General features: G+C 37.7%; 1 protein-coding gene across 17 annotated transcripts in view; it reads left to right on the forward strand.

Annotated features, from left to right (window-relative positions):
• The first annotated feature begins 768 nt into the window (after positions 1-768).
• mark2a (MAP/microtubule affinity-regulating kinase 2a) overlaps positions 769-15,097 on the forward strand; it is a 38,388-nt gene continuing 24,059 nt past the window's right edge. For 9 of the 17 annotated variants that reach the window (XM_079585881.1, XM_079585877.1, XM_079585878.1 and 6 more), the window contains exon 1: positions 769-1,900. In XM_079585881.1, the coding sequence (XP_079442007.1) occupies positions 1,850-1,900 (51 nt within the window). In that variant the 5' untranslated portion in view covers positions 769-1,849. The remainder of the gene's footprint in view (positions 1,901-15,097) is intronic. The other 8 variants (XM_079585864.1, XM_079585874.1, XM_079585875.1 and 5 more) reach the window with 1 other exon arrangement.

Here is a 15,097-nt window from a genome sequence, read left to right on the forward strand (position 1 = left end):
CAATTCTAAGCCTGGTCTTCTCTCGTCCTTCACTGTCGCATCTCCTTTTATCATTCCGGTGCTTCTCCGTGAGACTCGAGACCGGTGTGGTGCACAGCACAGGCACACACTCATTAGCACGCGCCACCGGCCTCGCTCCGTTCCCAATGCTCTCGGCCTCACCCTGCTTGCCACAGTATAATTTCTAACAATGTTGGTTTTTCATGTTTTATGGGGACATTGATAAAAAAAATTTATTTCATGCTGTACAAACTGTATATTCTATCACCTACCCCTTTTCATTTTTACATTAAACAATGCATTAACATGTAGTTTTTTTATTTATTAGCTGTTTTCCTCATGGGAACCAAACATTATATTTTGACCCCACATAGGGTTTAACAGGACCCCCAACACACACACGTACACACACACGTACACACACACACACGTACACACGTACACACACACGTACACACACACACACACACACACACACACACACACACACACACACACACACACACACACACACACACACACACACACACACACACACACACACACACACACACACACACACACACACACAATGATGAGGTTCAATTCAGAGTTTGTTTCTTTCATTAACCTAACACAAAACAACTGACATAGGCCTATAAAACGTTATCATAATGAAAAAACTTTTTTTTTGCTTGTCGCATACATATTATACTTTAATTTTAAAACTATGTATGAATACTGTAAAAGACTTTTATTTTAAAGCTCGGTGTGAGTGAGGCAAAGGAAGTCGACCCACAGACTGGTTTCACATTTCTCTTGAACGCAAACAACACTGGCGTCCGGGCGCTGCTGCGGTACCAGTCGTGACCGCCCGACTGCTCAGCTTTTCACGGCTCACAGATGTAATTCGTCGCGTACCACGGACTGGAACCGACCAATTTACACCCATTCACAACCGGGCCACGGTTAGGACATATTCTTACAATCATACTGTCAAAATATCAGCGACTTTTTCGAAGTCACTCGGCCAGCTAACGCGCGTTAGCAGGTTAGATGTGATTTTCAGAGGCGCAGAGAGCCAGTATAGGAGCAGCTGCGCGATGTTTTTGTGCTTGGATCGTTAGTTTGTCACATTGAGACGATATCAAGTGTTTGATTTGGTTTTGAAATGGACGTGTTGACACCTGTATGACGGATCATTGCTCGGAGTAACGCTGATCTGAGCGCTGCTGAGTTGGCTAACTGGAAGGAGCAGCTCAATAACTTGCCCTAAAGTTTTTGTGTGTTCCAAGTGGGACTTCCATGTGTCTTTCCTCAGGCTTGTGAAGAGGAAAACAGGACTTAACTTTTGACATTACTGATGCACAATAATATGCAGCCGAACATTTTTAGTTAGGGATACATTAAGGACCCTTTTGCCACCCGGCCTAATAAAACTTGTGAGTCCTCGGACTCGATTTTGCACATTTGTGCTGGGAACAATATTGTTGTATTTCATTAGCTGACTGGTTCAAATGAATCTGACTATGTTTTAATGCTGTAATTCCCACGAAAACTCTCTAGTTTAATTTTTGAAAATCACATAGGAAGTTGACATTCAATGCTGACACTCGCCGATAGGGTTTTTGTCGAAAGTTTTCAGTAAATTTCGTCTTCCTGTCGAAATTAAACAAACTATGACTTAACGACAGGACTTTTGTATTAATCTGTGCTGGTTTGGGGGTCTCACGCCGAGCTCAGGATCTCTTTACAAGTTGGACTTTGGACACTTCTCATCGTGCTGTGCCGATGCCACATTTGATTGAATTGTGAGAGCTGTGAACACGTTCAGTTTCAGAAAATAAACTGTCAAAATCAACCTCAGAATATGTCGACGAGGACACCACTGTTACCCATGATTGACCACTCCACTGGCCAGGTGAGTCTAATCCATCTGTTTTCAAAAACATGGAAGATTACTCATTACTTTGTATAACAAGCTTTGTCTTCTTTCATTACTATATTGTCATGTCAGATCTTGGCCTGGTTAGGTAGAATAAAATACAGGAGCTTATGATTCTCTAGTTTAACAATCAGCACTGGGAAAAACCTCTTTAGCTGCCTGTTTTTGACTGGAAAATGAAGTAATAAGAAAATGCTTTTTTATTATTGTTGTACAGACAGGAAACCACACAACAGTCTTGACTAATAGTTTTCATATTTACCACAAATAGAAGAGGCTTGTTTTAAAATGTCATGAGTTCATTCTAGATATTATTTTGATATGTTGTCATGATTTATTATGTTAGTGTTTGAGAAGATAAAGCCTAGGCTAAATCGCCAGTTTACTTTCTGTACCATTGCAAGTTCAGTGGTTGGGAATTCAGTGTAAATTCCGTATAGCCTGGATGTGTAATTGCCTTGTTCTGCTTTTTACTTAGTCAAATTTATTTGTATAGCGCTTTGCTGAATACACATTGTTTCAATGCAGATTTTAAAAGAAAATTATGATAATATTCAGTAGTGTACATTTTGCGTTAATATAAACAAAAATAGTTGAGATCTGCTATATAGTATATTTTGCTTTAAACGGGTCACTGAAGTTTGCCAAGTAAGACTTGTTCCTGGATCAACATATTTAGTTGATCCTGCAACAAAAAATGAGTCCTACCCAATGAAATCAGAGGTAAATGATGGGTGAATAACACTGATGTAGAAGCACCTAACCTTTGGTTTAAGCCTACTCTTGACATAAACTGTAAACTTGTCCCTCAAATCTGATTGGTTGAATGTTTTTCCAGGATCAACACCCTTTACCCAAAGTATACTACTCTATGTATGCGGATGAAGTTGGATGTACTTATGTATCCAAGTTATATATATATATATATATATGAGAGAGAGAGAGAGAGAGAGAGAGAGAGAGAGAGAGAGCTGTGCACTGTGCAGTAATGTATTTTATATTTTGTGATGATTTAAACAATCAAGCAGGTGAGATTTGCTATTTAGTATATTTTGCTTATGTGGATGGTTGGGTGTATATGTATGACAATAACAGTGGTATATACTTATAGTAGTTGTAGGTTGGAGTTATAACTACTTTATAAAGACATTTGTGGGTGAAGTTGGGTCAGTAGTTTTTAAAATGATGTGTTTAAATGTAAACCAATTGTACATCAGTTTTCCAGTGTATTTTTCATGGTTGTTGGTACTAGTCTTGCCGCGGTAGTCCCTGTTACTGGTGTTACTCTTTGTTCGGCCATACACCGATCACATTATTTGCCCCCTGCGGCACCGCCCACACTGTTGTTGTTGTTTTTTCATAGAAATAAAAATAATTTATTTCAGTTGAAAAACAGATGCTCTGCTTCACATACAGCACGAGCTGCAGAGTCAGATTTCACTTATCACGTGACGAGTGTAAGGAGAGATGACTGACAAGATGGTGGCGAAGGATTTGGTGCGCAACATCATTGAAAAATATCTAATTTTAAAATGTGTGGTCAGTACCCCCTCTCCCTACACAGATTAGCCTACACGTGATCGCGAATTTGAGTAGCCTAAGTAAAAAGTGAGCGTGCATTCAAAAGCGATTTAAATACCCTGCATATTGATAGCTGCTCCTTGATGGCCGCAAATTATAAGACTACCGTATATACTTAAAGGTCGCAAATTTAAAAGCGGAAGTTAAAAGCTAGCATGCATTCAAAAGAGAAACTCACCCCCCTATTGGTGTTGTCACAAGTTAAATGTATATAAGTGTTGTGTTTTAAACTGAGCTCACAGATCTTGAAACTTTAAATAATTTGAATGGTCTTAAACCCATGGAAGGAACACTAATAGCTTGTTTCTAAGGTCAGTTTTAACCAAAAAGACTGATCCTCTTTCAGTGACTCACTGGCAGAATTGTACCAACAGTAAGCAGCTTGCAGTTGAAATCTCACAAGACTGAGTTGAAGTCAGTTTGAGTGTAAGGTTTGTTTATAGAGGAGATGAAATGTTTGCCGAAATGTGTGTCTTGCTAATTCATACCCAATCGTCCTGTGATTTGCAGTCTGAAAAGGTTGGTCAGCAGGTTTTCCCTCAAGAACCTTTCTTGTGGTTTGAGGGAATCGAGTATAATCTGTTTGGCCTGCATGTAGTGTATTGATTTTAATCATCTCAGGCTGCTTTCCGTGTGAATTATTTTTTTAGGTCAGATAAAGACTTGTTTTATTTTGCCTACTCCTTAAGCAATCTTAGGAGTTGTGGCTCTGTTTCTCTGGGCAAAGATTTGTGACCGCAGCCCTGTCAGTCTGGACTGGCATTTCCAGTCGGGCATGGTTTGGGGAGTGTCATTGGAGGTGTGTTTTTATTTTGAATGTTTAGTTAATCTTCATGCACAATGTGTTTTTCAAGCCTTCCCTAACAAGATACTTATGGGTCTGGAAGGTCATGGGAGGAAAATTATAATTTTGTGAAATAATTCCTACCAAAACAATCATGATTTTGAATTGTCATCCTTCACATGGCTCAACGCTAACGCCGGTTTCACACTGCATGCGCTAGAAGAGCGTCAACAGCGCATGAGCAGTGCGTACAGTGAGCGGAAGCAGGACACGCGCGTTTTGCTTCCACACTGGCAGCGTTTGACACGCGAAACTGAACCGCGGCGTGTGTAGCTACAGACAACTCTATAATGGGTAATTTAATAAATTTGTTGTTTCTTGGAGATGGGTTTTCTTCATTTAAACTTGTCAAAAAAACTTAAAAACTTACCATCTGCACCAAGAGCCACTGCAACTTCCTCCCATGGCTTTTCCTTTGCCTGTGAGTCTTTATAAAGTATGTTTCTTGGATCATAAATAATTGAACGTTTCGAGACGAGTGTCGTCCATAGTTATATTTTCAGGTGCACTCGACCACGCATGTGCTTTTATTTGATTGTCAGCATGACATCAGCATGACATCCTTATGGCAATATATATATAGTCTATATAATATATGTATGTATGTATGTGTGTGTGTGTGTGTGTGTGTGTGTGTGTGTATATACATAAATATATTAAATTAATCTGTAAACTGGCAGTATACATCGATTAAACTTGTTTTTGTAGTTTGGCCAACAATTTTGTTTTGGACATTTAATTTTAAATTGATGAAGGTAATTTGATTGACTGTTTAAAACACAAGAGATCTCATCAATGTGCTTTTTGGGTGAAACTGCTGTGTGTTTTGGCCATGAAAAATGCATGGTCACTTTAATTCAGCGTAAGCGGCGCGTTAAAAATAGACTGTGCGCCGAAACTATCGCGGCACTGCTGTTCCTGCTCTGCTCCTGCAACGCGCTGCCGCGCCGCTTCTGCGTGCGGTGTGAAAGCACTCATTGAATAACATGGACGCCGAAAAAAATACGCGCAGCTCACGCGCCGCTGACGCTTGCGGTGTGAAACCGGCGTAAGGATTGTTTTTCTACTGGCCCAGTCAGGCCAGTTGTACATTTTTTACTTGCCTTGCTAAAATTTTCATGGACTCCAACAGAAAAAAGTAATTAATAAATAATCAAGGCTCAAAATGCGGTACGGGTTATGGGTATTGCGCATAATTTGAGTCATTCCCACAGGCATTGCTCTTATGATGCGGGAAATTCCCGCAAACATTCATTCCCTTTATCATGTAGGTTGTATGAGTAAATTAATCCACACAGATTATAAGATCAAATCAGTCATTTAAAAACTGTCTGCAAGACGCAATTTCACAAACCGCTTAAGTTCAGTGGGTGCTGCATTTTCTCTTTCGCTCTCAAAATGGGTTGCACGAGGTAAGCGTCAAGCGCGCTGCTCGCGGCGATACCAGACTCTCGTTTCGGGAGTCGAGAGCGAGACAGTTGGCTGAATTCTCAGTTGCACAATTGGGCCAATGTTGCATCGTCATTAATGTTTATCATTTTCACGTCTTTTTAAGTTTTACCAAAAGCGATTTTTATTTTATTTTAAATTATTCAGTACTCCCGTGCACTCTGAGCGATAGTTTTCTCTGCGCACACAATACATAAAGCCGCAACCTCGTAAACAGTCGGTTATGCCTTAAACATAAACAGTTGAAAAATGCATGTAATGAAAACAGTATAATGGATCTGTGCAATAGCTCTTAAAGTGACAGCAGCCTAATATGTGTCAGTCATTAATGCTGATAAAACAACAAAAGATTACTTTAATTGTTAGAATCAGTATTAATAATAGTATTTCATTTATACAGGACTCAAAGACTACCCAGTGCTATTTTACATTTTATTACTTTATCCAGTTTCTGTAGTATTTCTGAATTCTAGTGTTAGACCTACCAAAAAAACTTTTCTCTTTATTTCACTCAATTTCATTTGTACATTTATTCTATTGTATTTATTTGTGCTGCTTTTTTCAATTTAGTTCAAAGATTGAAATCAAGCTTCATTGGGTGTGTAAACCCTTGAGCAACAAAATTACCCCATTGTAAAAACACAAGTGAGCAAACATTTAGGTGAGATAAATGTAATTAAAAGAAATGTCTGGTATTTTACCCCCACCAAAACACCAAAAACTACTAGCTTAACTAAACAAAGTATTTTATGTAAGTCTAAACTATATTTTCAGGTAAAGAAATAGTAATCAAATGTCACTGTATAGTTTTTATTAACCCTTATTACAGTTTTGTGTCTGCTTGCGCTTGAATATATAAGTTGGCAAGGTTTAAAAACGCACAATTTATCAACTTCCGTGAAGATGCACTGTCCCGATCGGGCAAGTGACAGCTCCATCAACCGGCCCCAGTCTCTTTCACGGTGGCCCCAGCCATCGGACAGTCCTCTGTTTTGCCATTGAAAAAAAAAATAATAAATTTTCTCATTTGACTTTAAGCTGAAATGTTTTCAGTCATGTGCTGTAGCTGATCACCTGTAGTTTGAGCTTGACACGGGCATCTCAGTCTCTCTAAGTCTGAAGCGATGTAGCATTTCACCGATGGGGGGATGTTCAGCTGCCGTCTATTTGTGTACTGGCTGCTACCTCCCTCCTCTTGAAATAGTCATGATGTGATAAAAATACTGATAAATGACAAGCTGGCTCACACCCCTCCTTTATTTCCCCCTCCCCCTTGTGCCAGTCTACCCTGCTGTTTTCCCCAGCGTCTCAGACAGTTACCCTCATTCGGAGCCTCTGCTTCTCCTTGACCTTCTAATGCACGGAGCGCCGATGTTGAACGTGGTTGTGAGCTGTCGCTCAGCAACATTCCCGCAATCAGTGTCTTCTTTCTGGGCTGCGCTGTGTCTTCGGGGTTGTTTTCATATCCTAGTCAGATATTAGTCATTCACGCGGTCCTGAATGTCTTCCTTCAAGCCTTTGTAATTAAAAACCGGCAATTCAATAGGATGTGTGCGCCATGTGTATCTGCTCTTTAACCAATGGGACCTTCTCGACACTACCGTGACAAAGTTGCCTCCTGGACAACTTGTTTGGTTCTGTTTACATATAGGGGAGAGTGGGTAAGATATGCCACTTTTTACTGATGTTGTGTTCTAGGGAAGAGGAGGAGAAATTTTAGGATGTTTGCTATCATCTGAAATTAGATTAACACAGCTTAGAGTTGTCTCACATTTTTAAAATCACATTTCTATGGCTCTACACTACAGACGTTGTACATGGGTTAATTAAATAATTGTCAATATATAAAAATACAAACAATTTATGTTAAATAAAATTGAGCACGAATGAAGAAAAACCCCCAAAAAAGTATGCTAGGCCCTGCCCTAAGAAATACTTTTAGTTGAGCTATTGGCACTGCTAACCCCAAAGCTTAAAGGATTAGTTCACTTTTAAAATGAAAATTCTGTCATCATATACTCACCCTTAAGTTGTTTCAAACCTGTATGAATTTCTTTCCTCTGCTGAACACAAAGGAAGATATTTAGAAGAATGTCAGTAACCAGACAGTTTTTGGTTCCCATTGACTACCATAGTATATTTTTTTCCTACTATGGTAGTCAATGGGAACCAAAAACTGTTTGATTACTGACATTCTTCTAAATATCTTCCTTTGTGTTCAGCAGAGGTAAGAAATTCACACAGGTTTGAAACAACTTAAGGGTGAGTAAATGATGACAGAATTTTCATTTTAAAAGTGAACTAATCCTTTAACACACATTACCCCACTTTTACCATTTGAAAAAAAAAAAAGATATATATATTTTACATCCATAGCATTTTACTTATTTATTATTTCTCATATAAATGTTTTATTGTAAACATTAAATGCATATAATTGGTGAATTGCTGTATAAAAATATATAGATTTTGCTTTTGAGCTGCCTTGTAGAATGTATGTGCTTACCTCTTTATTTACAAGTAAGGAGATTTACCGACTTACCCACTGACACGTCTTACCTCACTTTTCCCCGTGTGTGTGTGTGTGAGATGTCAACTGCAGGTCTCTATTAGAAGAGAGACCGAAGGCTGAGGTGAGCATATACAATCAAAAGAACATTTTGAGCAAGAGATCTCCATAGCAACATGAAACTTCAGAGTTACGCCATCGAGGTGAATGCAGTCGAATCTTAGCAACACTACCGTGACACCTCAGTCATTTTCTGAAAAAAATTTTTTTAGTTGCTTTGTATGTTACATACTGTCCCAATAAAACAAACCCCTCCTGAATGTTTGTCAGCTCTGAGGTCTGTGATCGGCCCTCTGTAACTAGGCCATAAACGTCAGTGGTGACAAACGCTGAAACTAATCTTGCTTGGAACACCCTCAGATTGTTCATTGAGGAACTCCAACCGGTTTGACTGATGATATAATGAGGAGCCTCAAGTCCTGATGAACTATAAGTCTAGTAGTGGAAGGGCTTAAATGAAGGGTTGTGTACTGTAGATGTGGAGCTGGATCATCTGGTTGGTTTTCCCACTGGTGCTAGGTTAAAGGAAATAAAGGTGTTGGGCTAAACTGGTTTTTCTAGGAGACAGGTAGAGCTAGTTCATCTGTAGCACACTGTAAGCACATAGTTTGTATGCTGCCTTCTTTCTTTGGTTATAAAGATGGTTTTAATTGATAAGCGTCTGTCTATTTCTTAGGGTTTAATTAGTCTTTGAATGAGCAGGATTCCACCTGGTCTGGCCTATTCTGTGGCAGAAATAATGAGTATTTTATGGATGTTTACTGATGGGTGTGGCACTGAACTGATTTTGGCAGATGTTGTCAAGAAATCACGGCAGAACTATATATATTTTTTGTTATAACACATCAAATTCTACCATTTACTTTCTTCCGGAGACCCAATAAAAAGGGACGGACCGTACCCATTCACATAGACCGTGTGTGCAGGTTGTTTCAGCTCAGTTGAGGAACAAATTTAAATCGATTTGAAGCTGCAAATGTGTGTTCGTGTCCAAGATTTTATCTTGTAAAAATGATTGGGAAGATCGTTCATTGATCTTTGACTAAAACAATTATTAGACTCATGGCTGACTCACAAAATGTCCTGTATTACACTGTGATCATGGTTGGAGAGTCCAGAAAGTTTGTCTAGAAGAGTTTTGGAATACCTCATCACATGACAAATATATTACCCTGATCTCATAACATGCCAAATTTAGTATTGATGTAAGAAGTTTACTTTAATGTAAAAATGAGTCATAAAAGGTGTAAAAATAAATTGAATTATGAATAATAATTGTGTGACCGGTAGCCTAGTTTTAACTATTGTTTTATTGTAGCCTACATTTTTTTTCCATTTAAAGAAGGTATAGTTTTATACACGGCTAAGAAAAATAGAGAGTGAAATAAGAAAAACCTTTTCTGACGATCTTAGAGGTCTATTCTCTAATTCTTCTCATTTTATTTATTTTTGAGCATGTCAAAAATTAATTGTTTATATAATCAGCTTAAAAGGCTTTATCTACCTTATTTTACATTATGTTCATTCAAACGAATTCTTTCAAATAATTATTATTAGTAGTTAATAATACAAATAATGATTGGTAAGTCAAGATTAAATAAATATAAAATTGAAGTGATAATTTTGACAATTGTATTTAAAATGTTTTCTAAACTGAAAAATATGGATTAATAACCAAATAAAACATTTCTAATGATCTTAGAGGCCTATTAAAATAAAATTATACTCTTTATTATCTTTTTATACTTTCATACTCTTCAATTATTCTAAATTCCAATAGTTTAAAATGTTTCTCTTACCAACTTACAAGACTTTATTTTAATGATTAGGTTTCTACTTTAGAGTAAAGCTTAAGTCATAATTTGTTGCAAACCTAATTCTCCAGTGGAATTTACTGTAGTGATTAATATAATTAATTCAATGTTCTGATTGTAGTTTTGTTGAATGCTCATCCCTGAAATAATTGAATCTAACATCCACTTTTTTTTTTTACAGTAAGCTCCTTAATCTCTTCAATTCCTTTAAAATGTAGTCCCTCTTCTACATAAGGCTGCAATGACATCATTCATCTAGCGTTCTTGTATGTTTGACTCATTGCTAGTGGATCAGATTAACTGGAGAAACCTTCAGAAGGGCTCAGTCTGCAGTTTGTCTTCCTCCAATCCGTTCCATTGTCTTGTTTCCCAGCTGTCCGGGCATGTCAGCTTTCATTTCCAGAGGGCTTCTTGAAGCCTTGTCTTGCTCCACCAGCCACTCCTCCTGACAAACCCAGACACGTCGCTTCCTGTGTATGACCTGGAACCCAAATCATTTTGGCTTTTTTCTTCTCTCTCTCTCTCACTCTCCTCTATCACTGTACTTCCGGGAATTAGCTCGACTTCCTGTTATGCCGCAGTGTGTGAGGAAGCTGCTTTTCCCAGCTCGGACCCCCAGAGTGATCAGCATGTGGATCTTATTTTAGGCAGAGACCTCCTGGCCCCTGAAGTCGTCCTCAGGGTTATTCGTCTACTGCTATCAACGCTGTTTTTTTTTGTTTTTAAACCATCCTGGAGTATCTGTCCTCATTTCTGTCATGAGCCTTTAGATTAAACTCTTCGCAGAAGGTATTTTTATGGACACAGAAGCTAAAAACTAGAGGTACATTGTTTTGATGACTGAATTAAATTAGTATAGACAATGAAATAAAATTACAGGTGGACATTAAAGAACAGGTGGTTTATGATTGTGCCATTTGTTTTTGTAATGTGCATGTAAGACCTTAAAATCTTGTGTCAGTGTGTGTACAAGCACGGACAGCATGTTGTGTGACCCAGAAAGTTATAGCCAAGTGTTTTAGCCAAGTTAGCATGTCCTGTCATTCTGTGAGGATTTTTTCCAAGATTTATGGATTGTATGTTGTATTTGGACATTCATCTAGATTATTTGCCGAAAGTAGTGGCATTTTTTTATATTCTCTTTATGTTTCAAGGCATAAACAAAATTGAAAGCATGACAGCAAAGCCACATCTTTATGACTTAGGGGGCCGTTCGCATAGGACATGTTCTCTGCACTATTTTTTTTTATTGTTGGTCAATGTTTTTAGCTTTTTTCCAGCATCTTACATTTTTTTGTACGTTATTTCAAGTTAAAAGTGGTTAATCTCTGAAAATATCTCTTGAGACCCTTTATTTTATTTCATTTTGTTGGGCTCTTTGCCTCTTTCTATCTGTTTTTGAATCATTTGTGTTGCGTGTGTGTGTGGTGACTGTAGTTAGGTCTAGCCTTTTCTCTTAGGTGTTATATTTTTTGTGGTGTGCACAAAGATTTCTGTTTGACTTCTGTTGGTTTTCCCTTGCTGCATGTGTGTTGAAGCGATATAGATTTGGTTAGGTGATGGATGTGTAAATCGGTGTCTGTGCAGCAATGCTGCTGTACTGAAGGTCAGAGCTCTGTGTTTGTGTGTGCATTGAGTGTTAATCTCACTGCAGACCCTTACAGTACATCAGCTCAGTGACGTTCACTCGCTGCAGTATCATTACACTTCCCTTTTGTCAGGAAGAGGAGGCAAACTGGTTTGTGTGAAGGTGATTGTCTAAAAGTGGGTGAATCGCACAAAAAAAAAGTCTGGGTCGTATTTCACACTGAAATGGAAAAAAAAAAGATCGTACAATATATAGAATAATAGATATTTTTGTATACACACACACACACACACACACACACACACACACACACACACACACACACACACACACACACACACACACACACACACACACACACACACACACACACACACACACACTGCAGTCAAAATTATTCAACCCCCTGAATATAATCCCTCACAACAGCACAAATCTGCAAAACAGGTGTTCTCTCAAGCACACCTGATGAAACGTATCAAGGGCTTCATTAGTTGCACCAGGTTTGCTTGAGCTAGCCTAGAACACATTGAAATGAGAATCTTTTTCTATTTTGCTAGCAAAAGTGGAGTGTTTATTAATAGGCTAAATCAGGCTAGTCCCGGTATAATGAAGTAAAAAAAGATCCTAATAATTTTTTTATCTGATTTACTTAGGACTATATCATTTTAGTGATATTATTATTAATATTTTGCAATTGTATTGTTTTTAGTGTTATTAGTGATTAATGGTTTTGTTAATGTCCTATGGAAACAAAATACTGATGAACAACGATGCCGTTTTCATCTTGGATCTGTATAAGAATGATGTGTCTGTAAAGCACACTTGACAATTTGTGAATGGAACAGCTTGCGATTTAATTTTGATGTGGGATGTAGTTTTTTAGTCTATGTGGTGATGTCGTTATGAATTTAGGCAATGCAAATTAATTGCTGTTCCTAATATTAATTTAAAAACAATAGGCTAACTAGCTTTATAATAATAATAATTTTAATACATTAATGGGAAAATGAGCCAATTATCATATTGATATCGTCAAAGGCATCTACCATCAGCGATAACTCTGACTATCGTCGATACACAAGACTATCGTCTATCGGCACAACCCTACTGCAAAACACCTGCAGCAAGACTTGGTGGCCACAGGCACTGAGGTTTCAGCTTGCATAGTAAGGAGCGAACTAAACGCATGTCTGAGCTCCAAGACGTACACCACAACTGACCCAAAAGCACAAGAAAAGTTGGCTCCAATTTGCTCAAAATCATATAAATGAGCCACAGAAGTTTTGGGAATCCTAGGAGAAAACGTCATGTCGTCAGTGAGGAAGCTGAAGCATTGGCATCATTGGACCTTCCAACAGGACAATGATCCCAAGCATACCTCAAATTCCACCTAGGCTTGGTTGCAGAAGAAGTCCTGGAATATTCTACAGTGGCCATCAGTCACCTGCCTTGATCCTCATAGAAAATATCTGCTGGGATTTGAAGGCGGTTGCAGCACGCAAACCCAAAAATATTATTGAACTGGAGGCCATTGCTCATGAGGAATGGGCTAAGATTCCTCAGAAAAGCTGCCAGAAGCTGGTGTCTGGTTTATGCATCTTGTTTGCAGTGTGCTAAGTACTAAAGACGCTTGCCATGAAGGGGTTGGATAATTTTGAGACTGCAGAAGTTGCATGTTCAGTTGAATATGGATTCTCAGTTTTCAGAGAAAAATACTTGAAACATTTGTTGTTGAGCTATTCCAATTACTTTAGTTCGATTTGTTTCGACATTTTGCCAATAAACCTAATTTGAAATGGGGGTTTAATAATTCCGATTACAACTGTGTATAAATGTTACATCTATTTGAGTCAGAAGTCAATTTGCTGAAATTTTTTAAAATCAATTTAGTTTTCTGAAGGTTCCAAAACAAAATCACCTTGTAACCATACCTTAAAATCTCTGTTAATACTAACTAAACGTTAGTAAACTAACTCATTTAGTAAACTAACTAAATGTTAATTTAAGACATAACAGATGATGTTTGCGTGAATGCTTGCCAAGACAGATATTTTAAAATACTGTAATTCTGAAGTGTCTTTGTGCACACGATTCGGATCTGTGAGTCAGTGCAAGTAAGATTGTTTTGTTTACATCATGAGCATGAGTATGAAAATCACATTTCATTAGTTCAGACTCATGCCATTGAGAATTCACTCTGAATATTCACAAATTTGGAATGCAGTGCTTTACAACGCTACCAAACTTGTGCTGAGAGGAAGTGCCAGTCGTCGAGAAGCGAGCAGAGAAAAACAGCAATTTTTCATGGATTATTAAAACAAAGTAAAGTTTTAGGAAGGTACACCTGTCAGAAAACGTACAAATAAAGATATTTTTTGATGTTTAATAATTATTTGGAGCATTAGGATTGCTAGACGAGGGCATATTGAACACATTTTTGTGAAAACCTCAAATTTGTCATAAATGTATATTTTTTCACTTGTTTTGCTTGCTGCTCGTAATTACCCGTTATTACATTTCAGTCTCATTTTGCCAGCACTGGTCATAAATGTTATGATTCTTTATTATTGAACTTTACAGTTGTTCTTTTTCCAATTTAAACATTTTAAACAATTTTAAACATTTGTTTACATTATACATTTTGTGAATTATTCAAAAGTACTGTTATATAATATATATAAAGTTATTTTAGTTATATTATAAAATACTAACTTAATATTAGCCATGTAAAGCTTGAAATAATTTAAGCCTGTGGGTTTTTTTTTGCATACAGTATATATAATTTATTTTATTTTATTTTATAAGCATAATTTTATTATATAGCATTGTGTAATGTTTAAAAAGCACTTAAGAGTCTATCAGTGATGTGCTTAGTAAAACCCCTGAATGACTCACCACCAGTGATGGGTGTGTTTAGCAGAAGTGAATTAATCTGGCTTTATGAGGGTGTTATCAGGAAGATGCGTCACAAATCACAGACCTCATCCAGTGCTTTTTTATGTGACTTGAAATTAAGTTTCTTTAGATGTTTGCCATCCATAGACAAAGGGCTCCCTTAGCACACTGACGTACGGACACAAGCCAGACTTCAGGGACAGACTATTATAAACGTGGTGGCAGTAACCGTGTTTTGAAAATGTGCGACGATAGACAATGGAGTATCTGTTTGAATTGATGTACTCACCTCACTGGTCAACAGCCTGTCCTCAAAATCCAGCTCTAATGTGAGCTCATACACAGGGACAGGCCACAATTGATGCTCTGTTCCCCAATCAACGCAGAAAGAACCGAGTGTACCTCACACCAGTCAAGAGAAATTCCCATG

The sequence above is a fragment of the Phoxinus phoxinus genome, assembly GCF_949152265.1.
Source record: "Phoxinus phoxinus genome assembly, chromosome: 17".
NCBI lineage: Eukaryota > Metazoa > Chordata > Actinopteri > Cypriniformes > Leuciscidae > Phoxinus > Phoxinus phoxinus.